We start from the raw sequence: 20,966 nt of genomic DNA, 5'->3' as shown, positions 1-20,966 counted from the left end.
GGACTTAGAAAAATAATTTTTTTGTTTTTTTAATTGAATAAAAAGTCATTTACAAATGCAAATTTTAGCAAACGTTATTTACATTTCGGAAAACCCCATTCATCAAAAGATATTTGCATTTTTGCGAATACATTCCAAAAGCTGAACCAAACATCCCTACATCGTTTGCTGCGATAGAGGAGACAATTTAACCCAATGCAAATCTTTTTAACAAATTTAAAACATGTTTAACCCAAAAGAACGTTTGCTGCCATGTCGATACTTGTAAGTTTGTTCCCCCAAACCATGTTTCAAATTACAAGAACATTTCATTTCTTACGTTGAAGAAACAAATTGTTGGGATATTGACCACGCTAGTGAAAATGCTTGCTCCTCATTGCACTTTTCCCTCTTCTTTAGGCCGTTGCTTCTTCTTGGAACCTCTCTACTCTTTAGAAGATGGTATTGGAAACTTTCGGACACAACCACCTCCGTGCTATAATGCTCGATACCTGTTAACTAACTCCATGTACTCGAGCTTTCGTGCACTCACGTGTCTTAAAGAAGATTACTAGAACGAGAAATCGAGACTAACAACTGCATGTTCAAACGATCAAATATATTGCAAGCTTGCAGCAAGTGAATGATTTACAAAGAAGATAGAAATAGAATGAAAACAGACAGGTTCAAATTGATAAATGAAAATTTTTGTCCCCCAAATCATTCTAAATAGTATATGTACAGCACTTCCAGTCTGCTCACTCGTCCTTCTTGACCGCCCATCTTATTATCATAGCCTCCTGCGTTCCATATCTAAATAGCACTTGATCCTGCAGCGTATTTCAGAAAAAAAGAAATGAATTAGCTCACTGAGTAAAGAATGCAGAGAAAGGTCCTTAGATCCGATAAATCCTCTTTCCAGATTGGGGTTCGGTACCAACTTAATGTTTCTTTTCAAGTCGGAACTAAAGTCTACCACGTATAAAGAAACCTCACGTTTCACAAATTCATTACATCGCTTCACTCCACCACTCTTGGCTTAAATTAAACATGTTCCTTCGGCCAAAAAAATAATTCCAACATGTTCCACAACCAGACATGTTAGGTTAGTTGCTTTTTCTATGGTTCAAGTACAGGGTCATATGCAGATTTCTTTCTCTGACTGTTTGGTAAGTTGTTTTGTGAACTATTTGCTAGTCAGACAGTCCAGGCAATAATTTCCCGATGGTCAAAATAAATTCATATACGTCAATTGAAAACGGGGTTATCAGTAGAGACAACCCTCTGATTTGATACCTATAATGCTAAAAAAGTTACATTTTTCATGAATTTTTGTGGAAGGACAGTGGTGGCACAGCAAGAGAATGTGGCACATCCCTCCATGCACGACAGCAGGTGCCAGATACACAGAAGACATAAGCCAAGCAGCAAGCATAGAGAGCATATCCAATCCAACATTTCAGGATCTTCAACTAAGTTGAGATCAGAGAAGGCAGGCACGACTTACCCCACTAACCACCATGACTTTTGGGACGCCGATGCTTCTCATTCTTCATCATCGGACTCACGGTCTTCTGAGGTAGTCAAAACCTTAATCTCTACTACCTCTTCCTTAGACAACTCATTTCCCAACTCCGTGTTGGGGCACATGCTGATTGACCATCTGCGCAGGAAGAAATTATCACGACCATCACTCATTGCTTAGAGGTTGTCAAATATACAACAAACCGAGGACCAATGACTTAACCCTCTGGTACCTGCATGCTTGTAAACTGCTTATTTTTGAAAGTTTCTACAATTGATTGGGCTCATCGCTTAATGTGAGAAATTTTTTGGTCATAATACTGAGTTGGCTTTCCTAAAGATGGATACCCAAAGAAAGGTATCTTCACCACTTCTCTCTCTTTCTTTTTATGAAGTGTCATATTTTAGTACAAAAGAATGGACCAACCAGGAAAAACAAGTATTTGGTATAGCAATTTGCAGTTTAACCAGCTTCTGTAATCAGTATCCAACAACTAAGCACAAGCAGCCAGAAACTTAAAATATCATTCAGAGCTGCCTAGAAGAAGATTTAAGAAGGGGAAAAAAAAAGGCAATACCCCAAGGAAGGTGCTGATGCATACAAACACAAGCAGACCAATGATCAACTGGGGCACCTCACTAATACTCTTTCAATAATCTTCCATTCATTCCACCTGATAACTATTAGTTACAAACACTAGGATTTTCTCATCTTGACATCTAAGCTATGACAATGTTCATGTTTTCTTGCTGGCAAGTCAGAAAACCTGTCCCCCTCAAAGAAATAACTTCTTTTAACTATTGCTACTGCGAATGATGACATCAATCTTATGTCCTCGGCTAGCGAATTGAATTGAATTAGCAACAGTTAAGTCCTTGTCAATCCAAATCAACAAGGGCGACATTCAGTTGAACTACTTAGCACAGCCTCCACTCACTGTCACTTCTTATGACACCTCCAGACAGAGAATTGAAATTTCAGTACGACAATTTCGTTTGTTGGACTCTGCAAACTTCAATTAAGCATCAGTTCTTGAAATCCAGAGAATCGATCTCATGAACAATAAATAGATCATCCACCGTCGATCCAGAATTTCTCCAATTGCTTGTACAATTAGCTAACGAATAATCAGCAAATTAAAAAAAAAAAAAATTAACATTTTGCAATAACATGAAAGCGTCTCAACCCTAACCTGGTCGTGCCAAAAACTCAAAGCTGGGCCAACCGCGGACGGTGGCGAAAGACAGATTCTCCTCCTCCTCGTAGGTCAACGGCCTGGCCAATTTCCCGACGAGATCGACGACGTTGACCGGCCGCCGCCGCGGCGGAACCCAGAAGGAGGAGCCGGGGACGAAGGGGAGCCAATCGGGCGTAGACTTCTGGACGACGATGGAGTGGATGGCCTCCTCCAGGCCCTTCAACCCCAACGCCTCCCCCTCGTCGTCCGACGCGGCGGAGGAGGAGGAACCCGCCGCCGCGGACGAGGACGACGACGAGGACGACGACGACGAGGAGGCGGAGGCGAGGGTCGATTCGAGGTCGATCTCGATGAGCTTGCCGGAGCGGTTGGAGCGGTTGCGGAGGGCGATGAGGGCGACGGGGGGCGGCGGGGGCTTGAGGGCGCGGAGGGAGGGGCGGAGGAGGCCGCGGGAGAGGACCCTCGCCATTGCTTTTCTTTTCCTTCTTGGCCGGAGGGAGCTGAGTTCGAGACCGAGACGACCGAGTTACGCGACTCCGAGTCGGAGGACTGGGTGGGTGCTGCAGGTGAAGGGGAGGTAGGCGCGGGGAGGCGATGACTATTGACTGCGGGCGATCGGCACGTGTGGAATTAAGGGATTAGATTCTCTACGCTTTATCGTGTTGCTTTTTTTTTCTTTTTCCAAATTGAAGTTTCGCCCAAATTTCGTTTTTGATCTCCGTAGGAAGGTTCTATCTTCTCTGTTCACCTTTTGCTATTGTCATTCCAACATCATTGTGCCCCTCAAATTAAAATTTCTCTTTTTATAACAGGTCGACGGTTTGACTCCATTTATTTCATAAACATTAATAATTATTTTAAATAATCATTTACAACGCAAATGAAAAATAATTTTATCAACCATCTTAATTTTTAAACATAAATTGTTTGTAAAATATTTTTCATTAAATAGTTATTTTAAGCAATATAAACTATAATTTTAGAAAAATATTTTCTAAATTATTCATTTTAGAGTCATTAACTTTTCGAGATAATTAACAAATTCTAGAGATTAGAAATAAATGAAGAAGTAAGCTTACTGTTGCAGTTATTAACCTTTCGATATCAAAAAGAGTATGCCCATGGAAACTCGTGCAATTTCTACGTGATCAATAATTTTGGGGTAGGAAAGCAAATAATCTTCACTTTCTATAGTAACTTCCACATAAGTGAAGACGTAAGTTTGACCATCTCAAGGAACCAATAATTCTCAACGTGTTAATGACTTTACCTCTATAAAAAAAATTGGCAAACTTCTGACGGAAAACTTATTCATATAATCTTTAATATTTAATTCGTGATTAGGGATTTCTATAAAATGGTAAAAAAAGAAAAAAGAAAAAGAAGAACTTTCGCGGATCATGTCATGTACATTCTCATTGACTCTTTTCCCGTGCGAGCCCAATATTGACCGAGGGCTCTTAAGCCTCTGATTGAACCGAACCGGATCCAAAGCAAAGCCCAGCCGTACGATGGGGCGGGACCCACCGTTTCCATCCCCATCCAATCAGCCCGTTAACTCCTCCTCCTCCTCCTCCAACATCTTCCCAATCGAAATCGGAGACGAGAATCCGGGATTAGGGTTTGCCCAGCGGAGACCAGAAGGAACGAAGAAGCTTCTGCAGCAGCAATGGCGCTTAGGCAGTTCTACAATGAGATCAGGGGGATGAAGGTGAGGGAGATCCCCGACCACGTGAAGCCCAAGCTGTCGATCGACTACGTGAAGAAGTCCTTCCAGAGGGGCCTCGACAAGTACCATGCCAAGTACATCGAGACCGACTCCATCGACCCCGTCTACCACGTCTGCTTCGGCGGCATGGCCTTGTCCTACCTCGTCGCCCTCCCCAACGAGCGCCGCCACCTCGAGCACAAGCAGCACGCCAAGGAGCACGGCGGCGCCCACTGATCCATCCGTCGGTTCGTCGGGGGAAGGTGCGTTTGCCGTCGGATCGGGGGATTGGTTTGTTGGCTGTGCCCCTCTCGCGGTCGTTTTTTTTGGGCTGGATCCGATTGGAGTTATTCGTTTGTTGTTCTTCGATGAATTCTCGCTCTCTTCATTGACGTGATTGCGGTCGTGGGTGTACCGCATTGGGGTTTCAGTTGATGTCGTGCGACCTTGTTGGCTTTAATCTCTCGTTGAAGTGTGAGTTGAAGGATTCTTTTGCTTCGTTGTGGTATGCGTGGGTAATCTCGTGGATTTGTTACGATATGATTATAGACGATGGGAAATGAGCTAGGTTGGTTTGATTTTTCTTTTCTTGAAACACGAGGTGAATTGGGTTGGGTGCGTCTTGAACATTGCGATCCTTGGCAGGTCTTTGCGGTTGAGTTTTTGCAAAGGCCTGAGCTCTGGTTGATTAGGAAAACTCGATATCAGGTTCTAGAATTGATTGATAATTATTTTGATGTTGTTGAGTTCAATAGGATCCCAGTGTTCCCAATGTAATGTTTATGCTCTGGTGAGTGGAGTGCCTTCCTGTGCTGCCTCTTATTGTAGAACTATTAGATCTGCCCACCTGGTGTTATTTTGGTGCTTCGTTGATGTGCTTTTGAAAAGTTGGTCTGGTGGGTGCATTGATTCAAGAGTCGTTTTAATTTGTGATTATCCCGTGTTGATACTATAGGGTCTTATCTTACGGAGCGTACTGTTGGAAGTTCTTTCTATCTTGCCATTTATACATGGAAATGTGCAACTTGGTCCTGATGTTGATTGAGGAAAAGAGGTGGAAATGAAGTAGTGGCGTGTTTTTATGGGCCTTCTTCTTCCTATTAGTATATCAGTTTATTGGACTTAAAAGGTTTTTAAGGGAGAATTCTTATTAATATTGGACAAACTCGAGAGAGTGTATTGGGGAAGCAACCAGTGATTAGCAAGACTGGAATAATGACTATTCTATTTTCCCTTTGCCAGTGTGTTTCCTGGAGGTTTTCTTTTCTGTTATCACAGACCTTAGCAACGTGCCCTTTTAGCATTTTACTGAGTGTTCCTTTTCTTTTTAAGAAAAATAACACACCTACATAGAACTTTGCCACTCGATAGCAAGGTATTGCGTGGTTATGATGTGAATGAGGTGCAGTGTGCTAAGGCCTTAGAGATCTTTTGAAATTCTAGGGAAACAATGTATAGACTGCTTTGGTCAGCTTCTGTCAATTTTCTCTTCAATAAGTAACAGCTTCTAAATCAAAGGTAGGCATCTTTATGAATTATGGTTAAAAGCATCAGATCATGAATTAAGTCTATCAATTTCTTATCTCCTGTCCCCTTTGCTGGCCTTAGCCTTGCTGCTTTGGAGTATCTGTCTTCTTTGACTAGAGAGATTAGGTGACTTTATCCCCCGTTGATAGAAGTTCTGAGTCAGGGGTTCAGTTCTCTGGCTTTTCTTTCTCAGTTTATTCTGTTGGCTTAATTACTCAATCTTTCAACAGAGTTGCATCAACAGTGCTTTCATACAGGGGCCTCCAAACTTACCTGTGCATCACCATGAAATTGACACGTTTTTGAGCATCACCCTCTGTGAATTACTATAGTCATCAGGCTTGGCTCGGGCATTGTATACCCCAATATGAATGTTAAGAAGTGCACTTGCATGTCTATCTAATGAGATATTGTAATGTGCTGAGCCGGGGTTGATTTCACTTATGAACTCCAGGAATTTGGCTTGACTTGCATAATGTGAGGCTTGGGACTTGCGTCAAGATCAACTTGTATGAATCCTTTGCTAGAATTGACTTGGCCCTTGTGCTGGAAATCAGCTGGAGCTTGAATATCTAAAGATGTTTTTGTGCTCATGTTAGGCATTATGTATGTCTAGGCATGTGATTAGTCTGATATTCTAAGAGGTTCATGCCTCCGACCTCATTAATAAAGGTTGTTATCATGTAGATTGAACTGAGCTCATGTCGATACTTCTCCTCCAATTTGGTAATGCTTGAGTTGAGTCGATTTGTTGTGTGCACTATGCAGCCTACACAAACACACACACACACACACACACACACACACACACACACACATTCAACACTTGCTTGTTGAAAATTTTTTCAGAGCTACACCTTTGTGATAAACCAAAGTCTCATCTAGGTGGGCTTATGATTTCTCTGGGCCTAATGATTATGTGGTTGATTTCCATGATGTACTTGCTGATTCTGTTTAGTGCTGTCTATTTTTTACTTTATGCCATTTTCTGCCCCCTCTCCTGTGCTACAATAACTTCATACAGGCATATGGGTCGTTTATCTACAAGTTATTACTTTTTCCCTTCACAATTTGTTCTTTATTTCCTTGCAGGGGTCAAGATAGTTGCTATGTGTTGATTCTCTCTATCTCCGAATTTCTGATTATCATTCGGAAGACATGAACTGTCTAGCTCACCAAATGGTGCATCCAAATAATGTGAACTTTGTGTCATTTTGTGTAAGTTTTTACATTGCGGATGTTACTTTCATTAGTTTCTCTATAAGGGTGAATGGAAACACATGTTGAAGTCGAGCTGAATGACAACTGGCTCTTGAATTTGGATGGCAGCTTGGTTCTTAATTTAGTTTTGATGCTTGAATAAGTATATATGGTTTTGAACTGGATTTCATACAACCTTCTATAAAGCTGCTTGTTTCACAAATCAATAGGCCGAACCAGTCGCATCTCCCCAGTCTATAGAACAGCTTTACTGGTGATGATTACCTGCTGACAATGTATGAAGTCAGGTACTTATATGCATCGTGGTGTCAATATTCTCAAACAAGTGCTATCCCAATTTTCATCTCTAGAATGCCCTTGATAATGGGAAGGCATAAACGAACTAGAAGAGGAAAGTGCCCCTCGTCGATGTTCAGTGGTGAAGACCACGCGGTAGCCTGGTATGTCTTGAATGCTGTCGTGGTGAAGACCGTGCGGTAGCCTGGTTTGTCTTGCGTTGTTAATGCTGTCGTGGCAACCATTGCCATGATGGTGAAGTGAGTTGGAAAGAACAGATATTAGTTGTTACTCGTGTTATTTATTTCTGGTCCATGCTCTTTCCAGGAATTAGTGTACATATCAATCCATATTCAGAGTTAAAACGGAGACAATTCTCTTTGTTCTTTGAGCAAATCCATGGTGGAACTTTGACAATTCACGCCTTTGGCCAATTGATCTCTACAGTTGGAAGCCAAATTAATGAGTCATGGAGCTCTGTCGCTCTCGCTCTCGCTCGTTTCCAAATCTGAGGGAACATGGACCGAAAGGATCAACTAGTTGTGCCCCCGTAGGCTAGACTGTCTTTGAATGGAGTGTCAGCGTACAAACAACATGATGAACGCCTTGTTAAGAAGTTTCAAAGAAGTTTGGAGTTTCAAATATTCGACCGTGCGTAACATGAGAAATAGTAGAGTATGAAAGTTGTGATAGCTTTTACTTATTTATTTATTTGATTGCTCGACAAATGTTAATAAAGATTATCTAGTGTTCAAAATTAAAGAGGCGTCTGAATGGGGTCCAGTCTTTTTCGGCCCAGCCCCAAGGCGCGTAAGAACTAAAGCAAATGTCTCTTTCGATTCGAGGGGTGTCCACGTTGGCGTGACGAACCAAGAAACGCAAGGGAGGAAGGGAAGTGGAAGTAAGAGGATCGAGAGACAAACGCGTTTGATCAAGCTTCAAAAGGTGACGAATAAAGAAAAGGAATCGAAAATAGGAAATTTTAAGACTAAAAGCGCGTACTATTCAAGGCTAAAGCAGGGCTCTGTCGAATGGGCTTCGATCTCCTCTTCCATCTCCTCGTGAGGCCCAATAGTAGACTCCACTCCACCCGGCCCATCAATTTCAGGCCCACCCAACTCCACAACTCCATCAACAACCGACCGGACTTCAATATATATGGCCTTCGCCCTCCCTTCTCAAATCTTCTCCGGTCGTGGAGTCTCCGAACCGAGTGCCCCGAATTTCCTCCTCTCTCCTCTCTTTCTCTCTCTAGCGCGCGCGCGCGCTCGTTCGCGCTGCTGAATCCATATTCGCCTCTCTTCCTAGCCAGTTGTAGCGCGTAATCGATCGGGCTTTGCTTGAAGCATATAGTTGGGGGGCGGAGAGAGGATGAATGCGTCTTCGTCGGGGAAGGCGCGAGCCGCGTCCTCCTCGCAGCCCTCCGAGAGCTCCTCCAAGCGCAAGCGCGGCATCTTCCAGAAAGAGCGTATGCTTTCCGTCCATTCCTCTCTTCTCGTGATCTTTTCTCCTCTATTTTGGTCCGATTATCATTTTTACTTATGGAGATTCTGCTCAATTCCAGTGCAGCACATGATGTACGGCTTCGGTGATGATCCCAACGTGAGTTTCCGCCTCCTGTCTCGTTCGTCGCTTCGTTTGGAATCGCCCCTTTTTTTTTTTCTTTTCTTCTTGTGATTTCTCCGTGGAGATCATCAATTCACGGCCCAAAGGGAAAGGTTATAAATTTTGTGGGTGAGAGTCTTCTTGATTACTTGTTCCGTGGCAAAGAGATATGTTTCGTACGGATCTCTTGCGAAATCTGTGATTTTGGCGATACCCCTGTTGATGCCTCGTGCCTACTCATGCGTGTGTGTGCAAAGAGAAACGATTAAAAAGAACTGCATCCGGCAGGATGGATTGTTACTCTTATTTCTTGCTAATAGTGTGGGAAAAATAAGCTGAAGAACGAGCTGCCATTTATTATGTTGTCAATGGGCAACACTGTAACTGTAAGTATGGTTGCTTAGATTTGAACTCAAGACCAACCATGTTATATAGTAATACTGATGATAAACGCATATTGTGTGGTCGGAGGTTATATTGACTCTCCTTCAGGTTCAACTACATTGAGCAGGAAACACTTTGCCAAAAGTGGGCTCTTGCTTTCTCTGGGAGTTTGGGTAGTTGTGATATGTGCCGTGTGACTGGTTGTTGCTTTTCTCTGACTGAAGAGGCATTGCGATGAACTTATGTCGCCTAGCCGAGCCCAACTAGCTATTTGTCTTTGTTTTGCTAGAAAGCCTCTTTTGGGTGTGAATCGGCAAGTGACCTCCATAGTAGTGAAGCTAAAAGATGGGTTCGTTGTTGAATCAGCATGTCACAAGTATCTAGACATTAAGTATCAATTGAAAGCCAGGCCCTTTTTCCACCTGTGTATCAATCCCTTTCTTTTCCTTTGGTCAATGTGCGACCAATTTACTGGGAAAAGCTATTGAGTTGCTGATCCTGATGTCTATTGGTATAGATTACCTTGCAAGTTATTCCATTGGACAGCACATATGAGGTACCGATGATAGAATTTGAGAGGAGTAATAATTTTTCCTACTTGTTATAGGAAGCTTGAAGGTTGCACCTGCACTTGGCATATACGTTAGCCAAGTGCATAGAACTTGCTCAGTAATTTATCAACATTTTAGAGCACCTCGAGTGTGGAAGTTTTTTCTCATGGATGACTGGAAAGATGTACTACTATCAATGTCCTTGAATCAGAGCTTACAAGAAGATTCTGCACTATTAATCATATAAGAAGAATTATCGTTTCTAAGCATGGAATACCTTGCTTCTGTAGGCCAAAACATTGGAGTAATTCGCTACGCAATCATCTGACCCGTTTTTAAGCTTCTTCATGCTGTAAGAAGTTGAAGTCTAAGCCATCTTAAAATCACATGCCTCGTCAAACTCTGGATGTTCAAGATTGAAATGTTTTCTTTCTACATTTAGAGAATATTTTGTCAGATGGTTCCATTGGGTGTTGACGAGTAATTAACATGTGATTTGCTTTGAAATGCGTGGAGACTTATTGTCCCTTCAAGTCCTTTCTATACAATGGCATATATTCACTCAGCTAAATTTGTTTGATGATCAGCCACTTCCAGAAACTGTGGCACTTGTTGAGGACATTGTGTTGGAGTACGTCACAGATTTTGTAAGTACTGTTGTTATGGCATTTGCATTTCTTGTAGGAGGCATCGAGAAATTAAGTTGCTGTCTTGAGATGTGCAGGCACATAAAGCACAGGATATGGGATCAAAGAGGGGAAAGCTATCTGTTGAGGATTTTCTTTACCTAGTCCGCAAGGTATGGTCAGCAAAGCTTTTTCCTTTTCATTTTTTTCTATTGCTTCATTTTGCATGTTAGTGTTTTAAATTTTGTCTGATCTCCAACCCATTTTGATGGGGTGTATGAATTACATTGATTCTTGGGAAAAAAAATTCAGAATAGCTTACTTTTGCCTCATCTATTTTGATCCTTGTAGTCAGGTTGCTTTTGCAAAACCATGGCGTATATCTTAGAACAGCGTAGTTATCACCTTGCACGGTCACCCTTCCATTGTGTTTTTGTTGGCTACTACTATCATGGTGCATGCTCTTTCATCCTTATATGGTGGAATGTTACTCATCATTTCATCTTCACTGACATTGTGGAAGTAATTAATGAACAAACTTTGCATCCCGTTGCTCTCATCCTCTTCATTGATATACTGTTTTTGAAAGCAAGATCGTTAAATACTTGGTCCTGCAGGATGCACCAAAGCTTAACCGCTGCAAAGAGTTGCTGTCTATGCAAGAAGAACTAAAACAAGCTAGGAAAGCCTTTGATGTAGATGAGGAAAAGCTTGCGGCATCCCTGGACTGAGCAATAGATGCTGTCTAGGATTCTCTGCACAGGTCTTGTCTGGTGTTAGATTGTATATGTTGAGACCCAAGGCTGTCCAATTTTGAATAGGATTGAAAAGAAAATGGTGGTGGTTTCGTCACCTCACTGCTGATTATTGGTGTTTTTTTCTTCCCAAATTGTCAGGTTCATTATCTAGTTCAGTCCAAACAGATTTTGTGCAGCGGCATTTGGTTGGTGTTCTCAAAATTTTAGTCCAATGGGACCCGTTAAATAGCGATGCATCTTTTTCTTTTTCCTCCATGAAGGGCGAGTTACAGAGATTGCCTGGCCAGTTTTGCTTCTATAGATGCTTAGAGCATCACAACAATGCAGAAGCATTGCGAAATAGTTTCTGTCGGTGCTGTTCCAAAATGCTAGCTTACAAAATTACCGATTCGCTAAAAATGGGTTTTCGAGCATCATAACCTCAAGCAGAGCTGATGCAGGAAACTCTAGCTTGAGCAGATTTTTCTTAGGGAAATGATTACCGATACTTGAATTCCATCAAAAAGTTGATGGTTGAATGAGAAGAATGAAGGCTATCAGAGCTTAATCTGTAAATAGGAAGTTCAATTACTCTCGATTTAAGAGGACACGCTTTCAAGGAAATCATCAGATGCGCTATTCAAACTGAATGTTCCCTACCAATCCAAATATTGATAGCTCAATCATATTCTTCAAGTAGGCAAACAATATACAAGACAGGCAATTGGTCAAATCTAGCATGGATTATATATAAATGGTAGTTAGAATCGGCAGCTCTCGTGGGGTTCCCTCATCCGTGATCCTTGAGGAAGAGGATCCAGATGGCGGTCGCAAGCAAATAGATACACTATTTCCCTTCGACTCTTGGAGAGAGAAGCGGCAAAAGGAAAGAAAATGCATAGACCGACTCTCCATTTTCAGGCCATAGGAATTAAAAGATCACTCTAAGTACAACTTCAGTATTTGAGGATTGCAAATAGTCATTCTTAGGTTGAGTAATAAAGATTAGGAAAGGATAATTACTCCTTAAAATCAACATTCATAGGATAAAAAAAGCTAAACCATTCTATTAGTTTTGACATTCATAAAGTGAAAATAGGGACTATTGAATATGCACCAACTCCGGATAATATGAACACGGTCAATTACGTACAAGCACCAAAGCACCACGGGACTCATGCTCTTTCTACGAAAATCATTTTACTAAGGACTAGTGCCAATCGGAATCTAGATGGAAATGCCTAAAAATGTAAAAGCAGATTAATGCGCGAATATAAAATGCACCGGATTTCGGTAAAAAATCAGAGGTCATTATCGAGGAAACAAGAAACGGCTACACGGCAAGAGAGAGAGAGAGAGAGAGAGGAGAGAGAGAGGTGTGCGAACGAGGGGTGGCGCTTCGAGAAGGGCTGCCTTAGCCGCCGACGAGGACCGGCGGAGAAACATTGTCGGTCGGAAACAAGAAGCCCTTGCCAATCTCCGAGGAAGCTCTAGTCCTTGGTCGAGTCTCGTCGCGCCTGCCCAAATCAATCCGAGCTTTCGAAAAGGTTCGAGCTTTACAGGTTGCTGTCCCGTCCGTCCTGTATATGCGCGCGGATCGGATGCGCGCAATCCGCCGCTATTGAGCACTCGGAAATCGAGATCTTCTTGGCTCGTCTGGTAATTCATGCATTGCTCGTGTCGTCTCTTTGACTTCTCCTGCCCCTCCTCGTCGCGAGCTCGCCTTAACGGTGCCGTTTTGGAATTGAGTTTCTTGTCTGTTGAATTGCCATGGCATTGATCGTCGCAAAACTGGCTGGTTTGTCTTCTTCGTTTCGGTGTTATGCTTTCTTTTTTCGTGAGTGTCGTGCCCGATCAAGTATGCTTGTTTGATCCTGGGATCAAGGTATCACCTTTCCGGTTGGTTTTCACCAATGGCCAAGATTCAAGGACTACCTTTTTCTCCTGTCGTTTTTAGAGCAGCGTCTTTTCGTTCCCCTTTGTTTAAGCGAGAATGCCTGCCGATCACGCTATCAAAATTGGTTTTTTATGGCTCGACTTCAACCGGACTTCAATTTCCATTGCTGGGTAAAGAAAATTAATGGTGTTTTGTTTAATTCTGGTTCCATCCGTTTCTTATGGTTGAGGAATTTCTCTGGTTCTGATGTGAGATGATATTGAATTGTTGGGTCGTATGGTCGGTGTCTGTGCTTATGATGGTGTCCAATGAGCGAATGTCATAGCACCAATCCACAGATTATCGTGTCTCATGACTAGACATATTCTTCTTAGTTGTTGATCTAATGCTTCCTGCTCGTGAGGACAGTTAGATCAGTCTGCTTTAGAGTTACGATAGACTTCTTTGTTTCTCTTGAACCTGTATTCATCAACATTTCTTGTTTAACTGCTACTGCGATTAACTTGTGCTTTTTTCTTTTGCGGGGATGGGTGGGTGGGTGGGGAAGTCGTATTGATTATGATAATGGCACTTACTCTTGCTTGAATTTTCTGTTCAAATACTTAGGGGTCATCATGCATTCCAGAAAGAATCTTGCCCAAAAAGAAGACTTTTTGAAGGCAGAATCTGGATCGGAGGTTCTTGCCTCGCTGATATTGAGAAATAGGAGAAGGAAAAAGCACAAACAGAAACTACAATCTTCTGTAAAAGCAAGAGGCTCAACCCTTGCCAAGAAGAGGGCCAATAACTCCATCAGAAAGAGACTGGTGCGTAGGAACAGCTCCGATAAAGACAAACTCATAAATTTAAAAGCTTTTCATAATAAGAAAATTGAAATAGTTCCCGAGAAGCTTTCATCCCCTCCATCTTCAGAAAGAGAGCTGCCTATTGCTTCTGACGAAAATGTGCAAAACACCGATGAGGATGTCAAAGTTAACAAGCTGAGAAGGAAGAGGAAGAAGAAAATGAGAAAGCATTTTTCGAAGTTAGATGAGGCTTCACGATTGCAGAGGAGAACAAGATACCTTCTTATTAAAATGAAGCTGGAACAGAACCTTATTGATGCTTACTCTGGTGAAGGCTGGAAAGGCCAGAGGTATGTAATGTTAACCAATCTTCATCTTTTTCAATTTCAGATTTTTCCACAATACGTGTGGATGTATACAAACAGTAAAGATATTAAGATTGCATGATTCCTTGGCTATAATTCTGACTTGCAATACTGTATCATCAACACTTCTGTTTTAGCATTACTGGTGCACTTCACGAATAAGTATTGCTTGTCTGTACACAAAATGAATAGCGAAGGGAGTATGTGATATACTTTTGGACTTTTTTTATCTTGATCACATTGGTGACTCTAAAGTAGGCACTCAACTTCCTCCGGGTGCCTGCCCGCCCGCCTTCTCTCTCTCTGACTTATGAGAGTGCCTTGAGAATGTATGTAGACTAGGTCACTGGATAAGAACACTTAATGCTGCAAATTTCTATATATGAAGGATATTAACGGGTGAATGCACATTTAGATCAGAGTTTTGGTTAGTTATGATTACATGGTTAATTGCATGACTCTTTGCTGATATATCAGACCCTAGGGTACTTGTATGTCCCCTCCTTATTGCTTATTTACTAATGAGGAAGTGATAGCATGTCGCATGATGCAGCCAACACACAATGTGGTGTTTCTTGGGGCACCATCTTATGGAAAAGAAAGTAGCATGTTTCATTTGTTAATTTCTGTTACAGTCGGGAAAAGATCAAGCCAACAAAGGAATTACAAAGGGCCAGGAAGCAGATACTGAATTGCAAACTCGGAATACGTGATGCTATTCGACAGCTAGACTCCATTAGTTCAGTGGGCAGCATTGAAGACTCTGTGATTGCTCCTGATGGTTCTGTTCACCATGAACATGTAAGCATGCTGCTGGTTCTGTTCATCACTAGTTGAAGCATTAATGCAAGCTTTTGGCTGCTTAGAGGATCTGGCTGCTGGAACATTTGCATTGGATATTTCTCTGTTGAACACGCTCTGATTTCATCAGTCTTAGCTACATTTACATGCTCATGTGTTGTCACAATACCATCTCAGATATTCTGTGCAAAATGCAAGACAAATGAAACTTCCCCAGATAATGATATCATACTCTGCGATGGGACATGCAATTGTGCTTTTCATCAAAAATGTCTTGATCCTCCACTGGAAACTGAAAGCAGTATGTTCTATTAGCCTTTTTTTGCTACTGCATGCAATTGCTATTGAACGTCATGGACATCTTGGGGAAGTAATTGGTGCGATTTTCCTTCTACAGTTCCCCCAGGAGATCAGGGCTGGTTTTGCAGACTCTGCGAGTGTAAGATGGAAATTATAGAGTCAACAAATGCACATCTGGGGACCCACTTTTCTCTTGACAGCAACTGGCAGGTCACATACTGTTGATAGTAAGAGGTCAATTTTAGTCTTTTGGCTGCATAGTGGCTGAGGCAATGAAGAGGGTATTTGACTTAACAGGATATATTCGAGGAAGAAGCTGCATTGCCTGATGGGGGAATTCAGGTGCTTGACCTAGACGAAAAGTGGCCTTCAGATGACTCTGAAGATGATGACTATGACCCAGAAAAGATGACGAACACCAGCATCAACTGTGCCGGCAATGATGATTCTCAATCATACGACACAAGTAGCTCTACCAGCCTGAGTTGGTCATTAGATGGTGAAATTTTGTCAGGACCAACAATATCAGGCAAGGAAGGGTTGAGCTATCCTGAGAGCATTGCAGGGTCTGATGTATTAATGGACACGGATACTGATACTGTATGTGGCCCACGACAGCGAAATGCTGTTGATTATAAGCAGCTTTATAATGTGAGCATTTTTTTTCCCAAACCTTACAATGGCTTAATATTCAATATTTTCATTTTTGTTAGCCTTGTAAATGAAAGCTTTTGTGTGGGTCTGGAAATAATTTTGTTGTGACTATGTTTGCCCACCAGTCAAGTAAGTGATCTTTAGTTACATGTAAGTGGAGAATACAACATGTACCAGACCTAGTAAGAGAACAGTGTGTCAACCATGATATAAATGAGTGTGAAAAATTTTTTTTTTTTTTTTGGGAGGGGGGGGGGAGGGAACTTTCTAATTGGAGGAAAGAAAGAAAAAATTAATGAAACTTACTTTTGCAAAAGTTCTAGCACTATATTTGTTATGTCAAGTGAACGTAGTTGTTGTTTCTCCACAGGAAATGTTCGGTAAGGATACTCCTGCCTGTGAACAAGCCAGTGAAGATGAAGACTGGGGTCCTAATAAAAGAAGAAGAAGAGAAAGGGAAACAGATGCAGCCAGCACCCTCATGACTCTCTGTGAAAGTGAGAAAAACAATCCATTCATTGACCAAGCCTCAGAAGGTGATAAGAAACTCTCTGCAGAAGCAAGAATGAGAAGGCGGATTTTCAGAATTCCTCCAACTGCAGTTGAGGTAGTCATGGTTTCAATTTAAGACTAAACATATGTCTCAGCAGGGATGCTTTTCAAATTTCTTCATTATTGATCCCAACTGTCCCTATACGCGATACATACTTACTGTCTGCTTTCTTACTACTGCATCAGAAGCTTCGCCAAGTATTTGCAGAGAATGAACTTCCCTCAAGATCTGTCAAAGAAAATCTTGCTAAAGAGTTTGGTCTTGAACCTGAGAAGGTAATAGATAAACCGTTGCCAATAGTGAGATTGATGAACCTGAATGTAGATTTGAGTCACCCTTGAAAATGCATTTGCATAAGACTATAGCTATTCTGTAAAGGCAAGTTTGAAATCCTTTAAACAAATGACAATGAGCAAGAGCAGCATCTTCACAAAAATTAAGGTTTTTATACTTGTCTTGAAAACCTTATTGCTTGAGATTTTTATTACCGATTTATTTGGATGGGTGATGTATTGGACCTGAAGTTAGCCCAAACAATTTGTTTTGAAGATTGGCACTGAGATTATATGTTTTGACAGAGAATTAGTAATTTTGATTCTTTACATTCTTTCCTTGTGCAACCAACGATGGCAACCCTTTAGTAACCATGCCATAACAACTGTAGCAGTCTAATCACAGAATTTAACCTGTAGTCTCAATGAAATCAGAATGTTAGGCATGGAAATTATTTAACGCTTCTGCATCTAGTCTCCTGTTATATTTGGCCATCTTTGGTTAGCAAGAGCTTGAAGAAAGAGAAATCAAATTTCAATTGTCAAAAGTCTAGATATAGAAGATTGGTACCGTTTTGTATGGTACACCAAACTGTTTATGGTGGATTACTGTATTGGAAACGAGCGTTGAAGAAATAGGATGAGAGAACATAGTTTATGCATCTAAGATATGATCTGTGTGTATCTTCACATTGTCACATTTTATGGCTTTTTTTATCAGGTTAGCAAATGGTTCAAGAATGCACGATACATGGCACTCAAAACAAGAAAGGTGAGCTGATTTGCAGTTATACTCTGTTGTGTCAAATTTTTCCACTTTCTCTTGGTTTTAGTTTGGTTGTTTCGATCTATTTTATCACTCCATAATATAGGCAAGAGATCAGTTCAGAATCTCTGTTGTCCTGTTCTTCATTTGTCCAACTATAGAGTTGATTAGTCATCATAGGTGCGTCTCAATGGTTTTCAGGATTTCTAATTATAAGTTAATTACTTCGCTTTATGGTTGATTTGTTCATTCCTCAATAAATAGGCTGGGGGGGCTGATCAACCTCCAAAATCCCCGCAAAAGCATAAAGAATCTGAACTAGCAAAAATGATGAAAGGGGCTGCTCCTATTTTATCTAAGGATGCCTCAACAGACATTGAATTCCATTCCTCTCTAAATTCTGAGAAAGTCATCGAGCAAAAGAGTACAAAGCCAATACACGGGAAGGGTTCACCTACGGTACCTGAACATAGCTATATGGTACTCTCTCCCTCTCTTTGCCTATGTGAAAAATCATTTTGGGATGTCCACAATTAGTGGTAGCTGCAATCTATTTTTGACCTAATAGAGTTTGCAATTTGTTTATATGAACTAAAAATTATCGACCAACTTTTGGTTTCCTCATTTTCTTTTGGCTCCGTTTGTTTCGTGGAAAATGGGTAATTTGGAAAATGTTTTCCTAAAAATGATTGCTTATAAAAGTGAATGAATGAACAGCATTTTCATCATTCACGAAAATATTTAGACATAAATTGCTGTTGATAATGAAAACATTTTTCATTAGATATTTATTCTAAGCGATACAAGCGATTATTTTTATGAAAATAATTTTCAAATCACTTGTTTTCCACGGAATAATTAGAGTGAGTCTTGTTCAGCTTATGAGCCTCTCTTTTTCTTGACCACTGAAAGTACCATCTTCCAATTACTTAGCGGTGCCATGAGTCGCAGACTACTATGAAGCTGAATGCCAGAAACTATAAGTGCATTTACTTGCTCTGGAACGCTTCAGATAATTCCTATATATCTAGTCCCTTGACTGTTACAGAACTCAGGCATGACTTTGCTGTGTCAGGAGAATTTTGAGTTCGATGACAATATGTCCTTGAAGCAAATAAAGCTATTGAAAGGAAAACCAAAGGACAGGAAGAGGGTTGACTTCGCAGCCAGTGAGGGATTACGAGAAAGAGAAGCTCAGTTGCGGGAGCTATGTAAAATTAGAAGTAGGCTAGATAGTCTGAGGAAGAGAACCCTTACATTTCAGTCGAGTGAATCCAAGGCTTCAGACGAATTCAACACTTGTAGATCACGTGTAGTATATGTTCCAGTAGCAGAAATAAAGGAGAGAGCTTGATTTTTTGCACCCTCCTTTAGTTGCTTGCTCTGTGTAAAAGCATTTTCAGTCTATCATGACAGGGTTACATTGATCCAACTGTTGCCATGTATTCCAAATGTTTAGTTTTGCTTTTTAAGTGCATAACAACCATATTGGTTCTATCCTAATCTTCCTACAAATTTCTGACTCTTTTCTGGATTGTTGGAAATATACCATTCTCATTCAAATGGAGATGCAACATTAAGCATCTGTCATTGAAATGCCAACATGATTCCCTATGATTAATGACATTTAAGTATAAAGAGCTATTCCATCTGTTTCTATCCGGTTAGCGATGATTAAATTTGGAAATTGGTAGCCCTCACTTATGCAAGCATCATGATGAACGGGTTGTGAACGCTGAATTAGCGCACAGATTTGCAAATGTCCAGACTCTGAGATTGCCTTTTCTGATGCATGATCCCTGGCTGGCCATTTCCAGGTTAATCCCATCTTGATTGGTGAAGTTAGGACCTTGTACAGTTGGGACTTTAGCCATTTCATTAATGCAAAATGATTGTTATAACTGCAATTTTAGGTATTAGCCACAATTAACTATATATTGGGAATCAAACCGTAACTATAGTTGTATGCTATGATCTAGGGCTTTAAGAATTGGCAATGCTTTTTGAAGTACGAAAACCACGCCTATCTTGTTGCGTGCAATGGCCACCCCTCTGCTATTGTGAAACATTTTATTGACGAGTGTGTTGTTGGAAATGCTTCAAATGTAATGCTAACAACCGCATTGATCCATTCATTTCTGACTTTTAAATAGATAATTATACTTAAATCTAGCATCACCAACAAGTATATATAAGGAAAATATTAAGCTCACGTGAAGTTCTCATGTACCCCGTTTTTCATATTTGAATGGATTATCCGATAAGTAGTTTGTCATCTATGTTCATAATTATGGAAAATCTCTCCGAAAATCCTAAACATTTCTTTGTTGAACGCCAATACCCTAAACTTTTTTGTATCGCCCAATTTATCCACAGAACCCCAACTCTAAACTTGCTTGACATTGCCCCAAATTGATTCTTCAAAAGAGCACCATGAAAAGGAATCGTTTTATCCTTAAAGAATGAGAGACTTGGACATCATTCTTTGCAATCTCGTTTTGAGCAAATCTGAAAATGTGCATAGACACATCAAATCTATTTACCTCTCATTGTCCATGCATATCATCATATTGGATTTTTAATGATCATTGTAGATTGTATTGTGGTGAAATAATTTTTGGGTTATTAGTGCAAATATAGGACATCTGTGAGATGAAAAAAAAAGAGTTCAGGCTATTGGTATTCCGATCGGAAAAAATGTAGGATTTTTATATATATATTTTCCATACTAATAACTTTTTTGATGAAAGGAAGTAATGCAAATATTTTTAATGTCGTTTATACAATTTTTTTTTTTTCAGTTTTTCTTATTATTCTAAAGTCACGATTACAGAAGTTTTAGATACTTGAGAATTAAATGTGGAACAAGGAAGCAACTAAAGTTTAGCATTCTCAAACCAAACATAGAAATAAACTATTTTTTTATAATAGATTTGATAGAAAATATAATGTTAGAGTACCAACCAACTTGCGTGGTAGTGCGTTACGGTCTCAAAGCGCTCGTCATTTTGGGCGCGTTTGATAATGTTTCTATTCAAAAATTGTTTTAGGAAACAAAATAAGAAAAAACTATTTTTGCGGGAACAATTTTTGAACGGAAAAAGACTTTTGGTAGGCTTTTGGTGAACTTATTTCGAGAATAAAAAATGAACGAAACATGTTTGGTAAATTTGTGTTCTTTTTTGTTTCTTTTAATTTTTTAATATTTTCATTTCATTTTATTTTCTTTCTTTTTT

General features: G+C 40.5%; 4 protein-coding genes across 6 annotated transcripts; 3 read left to right on the top strand and 1 right to left on the bottom strand.

The window, feature by feature from the left end:
- Nucleotides 1-580: 580 nt before the first annotated feature.
- LOC104435932 lies at nt 581-3,316 on the bottom strand. The gene is made up of 3 exons (XM_010048640.3): nt 2,697-3,316; nt 1,487-1,642; nt 581-809 (listed from the first exon to the last, which is right to left on the bottom strand). The coding sequence occupies exons 1-2, from the start codon at nt 3,169-3,171 to the stop codon at nt 1,581-1,583; spliced, it is 537 nt and encodes a 178-aa protein (XP_010046942.2). The 5' UTR covers nt 3,172-3,316; the 3' UTR covers nt 581-809; nt 1,487-1,580.
- Nucleotides 3,317-4,261: 945 nt separating this feature from the next.
- LOC104435931 lies at nt 4,262-7,360 on the top strand. Its single transcript, XM_010048639.3, has 2 exons — nt 4,262-4,673; nt 7,030-7,360. Exon 1 carries the CDS (start codon nt 4,372-4,374, stop codon nt 4,645-4,647), a length of 276 nt encoding a protein of 91 aa, XP_010046941.2. The 5' UTR covers nt 4,262-4,371; the 3' UTR covers nt 4,648-4,673; nt 7,030-7,360.
- Nucleotides 7,361-8,627: 1,267 nt separating this feature from the next.
- LOC104435930 (transcription initiation factor TFIID subunit 13) lies at nt 8,628-11,613 on the top strand. Its single transcript, XM_010048638.3, has 5 exons — nt 8,628-8,902; nt 8,999-9,036; nt 10,562-10,621; nt 10,699-10,773; nt 11,218-11,613. Exons 1-5 carry the CDS (start codon nt 8,806-8,808, stop codon nt 11,329-11,331), a joined length of 384 nt encoding a protein of 127 aa, XP_010046940.2. The 5' UTR covers nt 8,628-8,805; the 3' UTR covers nt 11,332-11,613.
- Nucleotides 11,614-12,638: 1,025 nt separating this feature from the next.
- LOC104435928 (pathogenesis-related homeodomain protein) lies at nt 12,639-19,233 on the top strand. 3 transcript variants are annotated; one of them, XM_039310126.1, is made up of 11 exons: nt 12,639-12,996; nt 13,841-14,369; nt 15,020-15,185; nt 15,363-15,486; nt 15,583-15,695; nt 15,783-16,136; nt 16,510-16,746; nt 16,878-16,967; nt 17,686-17,736; nt 17,995-18,210; nt 18,806-19,233. In XM_039310126.1, exons 2-11 carry the CDS (start codon nt 13,849-13,851, stop codon nt 19,082-19,084), a joined length of 2,151 nt encoding a protein of 716 aa, XP_039166060.1. In that variant the 5' UTR covers nt 12,639-12,996; nt 13,841-13,848; the 3' UTR covers nt 19,085-19,233. The 3 variants fall into 3 exon arrangements, with proteins under 3 accessions (XP_039166060.1, XP_039166059.1, XP_039166061.1); XM_039310125.1 differs by lacking the exon at nt 12,639-12,996 and adding an exon at nt 13,093-13,135; XM_039310127.1 differs by lacking the exons at nt 12,639-12,996; nt 17,995-18,210 and adding an exon at nt 13,093-13,135.
- Nucleotides 19,234-20,966: the final 1,733 nt, after the last annotated feature.

The sequence above is a fragment of the Eucalyptus grandis genome, chromosome 3, assembly GCF_016545825.1.
Source record: "Eucalyptus grandis isolate ANBG69807.140 chromosome 3, ASM1654582v1, whole genome shotgun sequence".
NCBI classification, from domain to species: Eukaryota; Viridiplantae; Streptophyta; class Magnoliopsida; order Myrtales; family Myrtaceae; genus Eucalyptus; species Eucalyptus grandis.
The sequence above is the reverse complement of the archived record's forward strand: the minus strand, read 5'-3'. Positions and strand labels throughout refer to the sequence as shown.

What these genes read in the sequence shown, in the direction of transcription:
- LOC104435932 (XM_010048640.3), bottom strand. Translation starts at nt 3,171, where the DNA reads ATGGCGAGGGTCCTCTCCCGCGGCCTCCTCCGCCCCTCCCTCCGCGCC. An exon ending in TGAGTTTTTGGCACGACCAG is followed by an intron (nt 1,643 to 2,696) that starts GTTAGGGTTGAG and finishes CTTCCTGCGCAG; the next exon opens with ATGGTCAATCAGCATGTGCC.
- LOC104435931 (XM_010048639.3), top strand. Translation starts at nt 4,372, where the DNA reads ATGGCGCTTAGGCAGTTCTACAATGAGATCAGGGGGATGAAGGTGAGG.
- LOC104435930 (XM_010048638.3), top strand. Translation starts at nt 8,806, where the DNA reads ATGAATGCGTCTTCGTCGGGGAAGGCGCGAGCCGCGTCCTCCTCGCAG. An exon ending in TGGAGTACGTCACAGATTTT is followed by an intron (nt 10,622 to 10,698) that starts GTAAGTACTGTT and finishes TGAGATGTGCAG; the next exon opens with GCACATAAAGCACAGGATAT. An exon ending in TTCTTTACCTAGTCCGCAAG is followed by an intron (nt 10,774 to 11,217) that starts GTATGGTCAGCA and finishes TTGGTCCTGCAG; the next exon opens with GATGCACCAAAGCTTAACCG.
- LOC104435928 (XM_039310125.1), top strand. Translation starts at nt 13,108, where the DNA reads ATGGCATTGATCGTCGCAAAACTGGCTG. An exon ending in ATTATAAGCAGCTTTATAAT is followed by an intron (nt 16,137 to 16,509) that starts GTGAGCATTTTT and finishes GTTTCTCCACAG; the next exon opens with GAAATGTTCGGTAAGGATAC. An exon ending in TACCTGAACATAGCTATATG is followed by an intron (nt 18,211 to 18,805) that starts GTACTCTCTCCC and finishes TTGCTGTGTCAG; the next exon opens with GAGAATTTTGAGTTCGATGA.